At 44.6% G+C, this 8498-nt stretch overlaps 1 protein-coding gene across 1 annotated transcript in view; it reads left to right on the top strand.

Moving 5' to 3' along the window:
• Nucleotides 1–1440: 1440 nt before the first annotated feature.
• The window catches only part of ST18 (ST18 C2H2C-type zinc finger transcription factor), a 64051-nt gene continuing 56993 nt past the window's right edge, over nucleotides 1441–8498 (top strand). The window contains exons 1-2 of the mRNA XM_065895730.1: nucleotides 1441–1699; nucleotides 8075–8456. Coding sequence (XP_065751802.1) covers nucleotides 1441–1699; nucleotides 8075–8456 — 641 coding nt within the window. The remainder of the gene's footprint in view (nucleotides 1700–8074; nucleotides 8457–8498) is intronic.

Raw genomic sequence — 8498 nt, 5'->3', positions numbered from 1 at the left:
ACTTTATTATTTTTTTTTTAAAGACTTTTTTGACGTGGACCATTTTTCAAAGTCTTTATCGAATTTGTTACAGTATTGCTTCTGTTTTATGTTTTGGTTTTTTGGCCGCGAGGCATGTGGGATCTTAGCTCCCCGACCAGGGATCGAACCCGCACCCCCTGCATTGGAAGGCGAAGTCTTAACCACTCGCCAGGGAAGTCTCCGTGGTCACTTTAAATTTGGGATCATCAGAAAAATGTTGCCAAAGCACATTAGTTTATTTAGGAAACTCACTGTTCTCTTCTTTATTGGGATAATCTTCAGTTCTCAATGTTTAATCTTTTGTGAGAGATTTCTAACCCTCTTGGATTATCTCTCCTTCCAGAATCTCTTTCTTTCCCAGAAGGAAGAGTGCTTTTTTTTTCTTCTGAAGTTTTAAAACCTACTCCTCCAAATTCAAGAATTCATGTGTGATGCTAATTAAATAATTTTCACGAATGGGCCACCACTGGTGTTTCTCTGCATTGATGCTTCAAAACAATTTAAGGCCTTGTCTTAGTAATAATGCTGAATATTCAGTCTTCTTTTAGCGATGGAGTAATATCTCGTTACTCTGAGTCCAGATACTCTGCTCCGGATCTTTTTAAGTTTGCATTTTTCTTCAAAGAGTGTTTAATAAATACATGTCAGAGACTCACTGTTGGCTAAACCCTCTGGTCTTCTGGGTCTTGCCAAGAGAATGTTTGTCTTAACTTCAGCATATAGAGCGAGCTGCGTTAATGCCAAGTGAGCTATATGTAGGAAATCTGTTTTGAAAGGGCCATCCTCAGGAGGACTTCCAAATAAAACTGTACGAGAACAGGAGTAAGGATAAACTGCGGTCCATTTTTGTGAAATCCAATCTTATTTCTCCTCCTTTTATTTGTTTGTTCTGTGTGCCAGATGGGTAAGAACCAAACGGCAGAGTGCCACGAGCATCTTTCCACTTTTTTCTGGGACTGGAGATGGGCAGATCAGATGTTCACAGCTTGTCCCCCCCTTAATGCCCTGTCTTTCAAGTCAGAGCCCGGGATATGGCATCTCAAGGTTGACATGCAACTGTGGCGGAGATAAGCAGTTCCAGTAGCAAACAACTCTCCGAAAAGCCTTGTGATTTATCCATACTGGACACGTTTTCTTGTAGCTGGTGGTATATTTTTCACATTAGCTCTTTCTTGGGATTAACAAACCAGTGCAAATCTTGTTTCATCCCTCCCTGGGTATTTAGTGTAGTGCCAGGCAAAGTACAGATTAACGTATGCTTACTCAGGATTAAGGATGATTTTTTTTTTTTTAGCTCTTCTGATCGGCAGTAAAGTAGAGTCTACACAGTTCAGTGAATTCAACGGATGGGCTGTTTTCGTTAATGGCGACAACTAACCCCAAACCTTGGGTCCCAGGTTTCTCTGGTCGTGCTTGGTGATGGTCGAAGGGCAGACAGCTTTCATCATGTTCTTAACCCGTCTCCGTTACTGCAGTGCTGCGCATGACTGCTCCACGGCCAAGAAGAGGAGAGCCGGGGAGCAGGCTCTGGGGGTGCCGGTCAACAAGAGAAAGTCCCTGCTCATGAAGCCCCGACACTACAGCCCCAGCGCGGACCGCGAGGAGGGACGGGCTGAGCGGACGGCGGAGGCGTTGGGGCAGGACGGCGCCCCGGACACCCACCATCACCCCGGCGCAGGTAGCGAGGTGGAGTGGCCCCAGCTTGAGTTCCTGCCTGCGCACAGACCCAGGCCCACCTCAGGGGGACGTGCCGTTTGTATGGTGGGAAAAGCAAACCCCAACGTGAGAGCAAAACCAGACATTGGTTTCCCTCAGCATCCACTAGTGAGGACCGGGTTTCCTTCCATAACAGTGGGGGGGTCTGAGCACAAGGCACAGAGCACAGAGCATCCTTGGCCCCAGGCACGGGTTTGGACTGTGCCTCTTTCCGAAGAAAATAAAAGCAACTAAGCCCCAAAGTTGAAGAGGACCTTAACTCCCTAATGGGGTGGATGTCTAGTCCCTGAAACATAAAACCCCTGCAAAGTAAGCTTTGAGACATTTCCGATAGGACGTATGAGACGCAGTCTCTATTTTGAAATTTTATTTTGTTAATTTTTTATTGAAGTACGGTTGATTTACAATATTATATTTGTTTCAGGTGTACAGCATGGTGATTCAGTATTCTTACAGATACACCATTAAAAGTTATGACACGATAATGGGTATAATTCCCCGTGCTGTACAGTATATCCTTGTTGCTTATCTGTTTTGCACGTAATAGTTTGTGTCTCTTAATCCCCTGCCCCTAATTTTTTTTTTGAAATTTTAGGATGTGCTTCTCCGCAGTTCGCGGTCACCCCCACTAGACCCTGGTTGTCCCAGTGCCTCCAGGACCTGGACCATCACAGACCCCTTTGTGCATGAGGCTGAAATCGAAGGACATGCAAAATGTCTCAAAAGTTTATTTTAGAAAATACATGGAAATCTAAAGCTTGACCTTTTAGAAAATGAAACTAGATGTGTGTATGTTCTATTACATACACATTTTTTTCCGAATGTGAGTTTTTAAGGAATCAAAATATACAAAATAAGTTGTTACTTGAAAAGAAGTATAAATTATACAAACCGAAGGCAGCGAGCTTCTTAGATCATAAATATCTATCGCATATAGAATGGTAGTAATTGCAGTAGGTGTTAATAGAAAAGACATGAAAGCATATTGACTGAGTGAGCACAGATCTCAGATCACAATCATCAGGTCTCCAGTCATCTCGGCTTACAAGTAATTGGAGATTCTGTAGTTAAAACAGTTGTATTCTGATTTGCTAGTGCTTGACTGAACTTTCTGGCTTTTGTGTAGTTAACATATGGCGTAAAACCTCGTGGCTCATCTGTAAATTATAATCATCCTTGACCTTTTTGTTTGTTTCCTTGAGCTGGTCAGTTTTTTGTTGTAGTTGATTCACGAAAATTGTAGGTTGAATCTAGTACTAGGGAAAGTCCTTGAGTCAGTATGGTTATATAATTCATCTCGCTGACATTAATTTACCAAGTATTTAAGACAATGGGCATCTTTTACACCAACACATTTTGCAGGCACCCTAAGGACCAGGACTGTACCTGCCCACCAGCTTCCCGCCTTCTTTTGTAGCTGAATGATCACTGTAGATGCTTGATAGTAACCGGGGAAGTATACTGTCAAATATTCTCAGTTAAATATTCACTTAGAAGCACGGATAGACTTCTATCTGCAGCTTCACAAATGTTCACTCTTTAGTATTAGAGCCACTACGAATCACAATGACTGTGTTAAATTCCAGCCGTAGTGGCTATTATTTTTGAATTCTTAATATATTCCGAGCACATAAATCACTTAATCCACCCAACAGTGACGTGAGTGTGTATTATTATGGCCACAACTCTACAAATGAGACCTACGAGGACAAAGGGATTTAATGCTAAAGGTAACACAGCTTGTAGGCGTTGGAAAGAAGATAATTAGGAAACAATTGAAGGGCAAGCAAAATAACTATTTCCCAGCTAACCGTGCTCCATAATCCAGCCCTTCCCATGCTCTGACCACCTTTGGAAGGCAAGTTGGGCAAAGTCCCTACGAGGTCAGATTACGAAGTCCCATTTCCAGAAATGACAGGTCACAGATGCTTCTCTCCCTGGTCGAGAGAGGAAAAGTCTAAGTTGCTTTCAGCCCTCTGAGCAAGTGACCCCCCGCCCCCGGAAGGCAAGAGAGCTGAGCTTGCACCCAAGCCCAGCATGAGGGGTTTCATCTACCATCTCGGTCACTCCAGGCACCCCAAGGTCTTCATCTGACCAGGTGTGTGCCCAATTTTGTCTCAAGCAGGCGGTTCAGTTGATGAGAGAGGGTTAGGCTCACGAAGGCTGAGGTCATGAGCTTGAATCCCTTTAATGGCAAAATTGTGCCCCATGCCCTCCCCTGGCTGTCTTTCAAAGAGCTGCAGGTGGGCGTTAAGGACGATAGAAGAAAATTTGGACAAAACCATACAGATGCACAGTTTTCACTGGGGCAAACAGAAGGTGACCTTGCAGAGCCCTCAGGAGGCAGGACGAACTCGTGTGTTCCCAGTGCAGACGAGGGAAAGAAGCAGGGTGAGCCAGTGTGTGGTATCCTCCCGGGTTGTGAGCACGTGATCGTGATTCCAGGAAACCCGTCACACCTGTGGAGGCTCTGGGAGCTGGGATGATACTTTGACTATGTTATCTCTCAAATAACAGACAGCAAATAAAGGAAAAGCCGCTCCCATTCTAAAACTCTGAAAGACAAATTCATCTTTTAGGGCTTTTATTCCCAGCAAAGTTGACATGCTCAGGAGGCGTGGAAAACTAATTTCCCCGTAAAAGTCACTTAGATAGTTACAGAAACAGAACTAAAATCTGAAATCCAGTTGTACTAAAGGAATCAAGCTCAAAACATGATTTTCAGAGGACTTCTTTTGTTTGTTTTGATGCAGAACAGTCGGTCCCTATGGAGAATCCGCTAGCAGGTCACTTCAGGATTACCAGACCCCTCAGAGGAGAGACTTTGGTTTAAAGCAAATCAACAGATGTGAGCTTTTACACATCAGGCCAAAAGGAAGTTTATTTATTTACTTTTTTGCTTTGTGAGGAAAGTATTGTCCTACTCCAGCCCCAGAAGTGCACCTGAGGAATTTTCTACCCCACGTTGTTGTGAGATGCACTTTGTTAGTTTTTGTTTGTTGTTGTGTTTGTCTTTATGTGTTTTTCTTTATACTTTAAGGATTGTTGCTTTTCATTACAAGTTACCTGACAAGTGTATTCTGGTATTTTCCTATAAATTCACTCTTGAAAGTATCCAGATATGGGAAAATAGTAGGCACCTGGCCGTGGGTCCGGATCTCAGCCCCCGCACTGGCTGGTTGTGTGAACTTGAGCAAGCCCTTGGCTCTTTAGAACCCTGGTTTCCCGCCTGTAACAGGGAGTTGAAAGTACTTTTCTTGTAGTTGTTGTGAGGATTAAATGAAATGAGTAACTGAACACCATGCCAGGAACATACCAGTTCATTGTCTTAGCATGTCACAGGGTCATCCAGTCATTGGGACATCAGATCGTCCTCGTTTTAAAGATGAGGACCCAGGACCCGGGAGACATCGGCCTGCCCGAGGCCATACAGGCAGGTGGTGCTGGGCCAACCACACGACCCCAGTCTCTGGACCTCGGACCCGGGAGGTCTCCCTCCACGCCGTGCGCGGACCCTCCCATCCCCAAGGCAGTTGGCGAGCATAGGAAGTGTGACGTGGGTGATGGTGAACTGGGCTGAGTCCTCTTTACACTTGGACTGTGACCTTCCACAGCGGGCACGGTCACCACTTACTCTGAATGAAAAACGGGCCGCACCTTATCTAGGTGGAAGCTCCCATGTCTCCTCTGCCATTGCTAACTCTACCTTAGTAACAGGGAAGGGAGAAGCAGCCATCCTTCACCGCATACCTGTTGGGTGGCACCTGCTTTCCTGTGAGGGTGAGGCTCAGAAAGGGTGAGGAACCCATCGGCGTTGGCACAGAGACACACGCCAGGCCCAGAATCAAACGAGGTCCCTAACGCAGGGCTCTTTGGGTTATGTCAGTGGCTAAAGCACAAAACGGAGCACCGGACCACCCCGGAAAACAAAAACACACGAGCACAGAAAAAGTAGGCAGCCTGTTCCAAAGCTGGGGGGAAGGGGCGCCCCGTCGCAGATACGTCTGCTCAAAAGCGAACTCAACTTCTCTCTTTGTGACAATGACAGTGATGGCAGAGGGGGGTGGGCGCGTGGGAAGTTGGTCTGCAGGTTTGCAGGGCACCCCTGGAAACCCCGCGGGCGACGCACGAAGGCACTCCTACCAGCAGGGCTCCTCTCTTTCTGAAGAATAATTACTAAATATTTTCTTTTAGCATATAACCAACAGTTGAACCAAACAATTATGTAAACTGGAAATGACCCAAAACGCTCGCCTTGGCAGCGGCTCGGTGACACGCATTGTCGGGTACACGTGCATTGCTGTCACCCCGCCTCTCTGGTGATCTGCACTTAATAGGAATATTTTAAACTATGTAGCTAAGCAACAGAGGTAATTGTTGCTTTCTAGAGCTTTTGTTAGCACCCTCGCACAGCCCAAATATGCATAATTAGGTATAATGTCTATAAGTCATTATTGTACACATGTGGGTAGTTAAGTGGAGTTGAGAGGATAGTTCAATGAATTGAGCATATTCACTGAAAAGGCTTTTTATTTGTTTTCTGTAGTTCATAATATTCTAAAATTATCATAACCCTTTACACTTTCTCTTAACAGCCAACTGTGATATTGAGAAAAACTTCATTTGCATTTTAGACTATGTTTAATATATTATTTAAACCTGGAGTTCCTCTGATATGAATTCAGGAGAGGATACACCACCCGTTCAAATATTATGTGCTGGTTTCGCCAGCCTCTTTTCTAGGAAGTAAAATGTTAAATTTTTCAGTTTATGTTGAATAGATCCCAACAAAAGACTGCACTCTATAATCAGCATTATTTAAAGGGGCTAGTGTTGTGACTGAATTCTTCCCTTCATCCAAAAATGCTTTTAGTTACTATGGCAATATTTACTTGATCCGGGCAGTCCAGTGTTGATTTAGGGAGATAATTACCAGAAAGGAAGATGATGGAGATGCATTTTTGAGTGTCCTTGTCAGACGCAATGTTTATAAAAAATTAAACGAGACCCAAAAAAGGCACATTGTCTTCTGCGCAGACACCCTCTCCCGCAGCCCTTACACAGGACGGCTGTGCTTTTCTTTCCTCCCAAGATGTTTATTAAGGCAGAATGCACTTCACCTGGTGTCTCTAACAGTCTTTAAGGGGGCTTATTATTTTGTGTTCCCATCCGCCACCCTGCCTTTAGAGACACAGAAATAGTCCTGCTTCGTCTTCTTTTTGTTTTGTCTCAGTGACTGCCAGGGACCACTGCCTGGTTATCTGGTGCATTTCACAGCCTGGCGATCTCTGGGCGCCGAGCTCCCTGGACCCCGCCACGTGCGCGGCCAGGGCTGGGGCACTGGCGAATCTGCACCTCAGGTGGTGTGTTTGCACCGGGACAGGCTTGGGGAGGGTGACTGTACATATAGATATATACACACACACAATCTGTCACCCCGGCTGGGCCACTGCCAAGAGGGAAGGGGGTGACACGGACAGCTGCTCTAGGACAGTGGACACCCCATGGACGGACTGGCGCTTGGGGGGTGGGCGCTCTTCTCAGACCCAGGCCTTCTTTACCATCAGGACCGAGAACAACTGGTTAACATTCAGCATCCTCCAACTGTCCCCACTCCTGACTCATCTCCTTTTTACACAAGTGCGCGCACGTACCAGGACAGAAACTGAGCTACTATTCAAGATATCATTCCATCATGTTCATTCTCCCGTTTACTTGCGTTTCCCTCGTCACGGCATTTTCGTGTGACAGTTACGACAGTGATGAGGGAGTCTCGAGAACCTCAGGCTTCTCTTAGTTATCGTCTCGTGTAGATGTGTATTTCAGCTAACATTCCATAAAATCTGGAAGTATGTTTGGGACTCTACGGAGGCAGAGAAAATCAACCTAATAAGCTTTGAAAATATATCGCCACGCTAGCAGAGAAATTCGATGAATACTTCCTTTTTATAATGTATAGTAGGACGTATGCTTAATTTTCTTCCAGTTGACTGAGCTTTGCAAATATAAGAGGTACAGTAACACGAATTTCACATTCAGGACTCTGTGATGGTTGAGTATTTATTTCAGTAACTAGACGAGCTTAGCTCTGACATGCTGAAAATTAGAATAGCTCGTCTCTTTAAAGGCAATTCTCAGAATATTAAGGTCTGAGTTTTGTTTTCTTTTGTCAAGAGGGTATGTATTTTTCTACCCAATGTTTATATAATTGATGGAGTCCACATATTCACACATTGCATGTATTATATATGTATATGTCTATCTATTTATCTATCACTGTAATTTCCTTAAAATGCTTTTTGTTCTTATTTTTCAAATATTGGCCTTTTTTCCCTAGAAGAAATCATGATAAAACCCATGGAGGAGAAGCTTCATTCAACTGCACAAGAAAATTCCGATGGGAAGGAAGACAGATACGGCCGTTATCAAGAGCTCGTGGTCAAATCGCTAATGCATTTGGGGAAATTTGAAAAAAATGCATCTGTTCAGACCATAAGTGAGAACTTAAATGACAGTGGCATCCAGTCTCTAAAAGCAGAGGGGGATGAAGTGGATGAGTGCTTTATGGTTCATTCCGACGATGGAAAAGACAAAATCGACGATTCCCAGCTGCGGTTCTGTTCCTCCGATGACAACGAAAGTAACTCTGAAAGTGCGGAGAATGGTTGGGACAGCGACTCCAACTTCTCAGAAGAAACCAAACCTCAGAGCGTCCCAAAGTATGTTCTCGTGGATGATAGGAAAGACCTGTTGGAAATTCC

Source organism: Phocoena phocoena, chromosome 17 (assembly GCF_963924675.1).
Source record: "Phocoena phocoena chromosome 17, mPhoPho1.1, whole genome shotgun sequence".
Lineage (NCBI taxonomy): Eukaryota > Metazoa > Chordata > Mammalia > Artiodactyla > Phocoenidae > Phocoena > Phocoena phocoena.
This window is presented reverse-complemented; position numbering and strand designations above follow the sequence as displayed.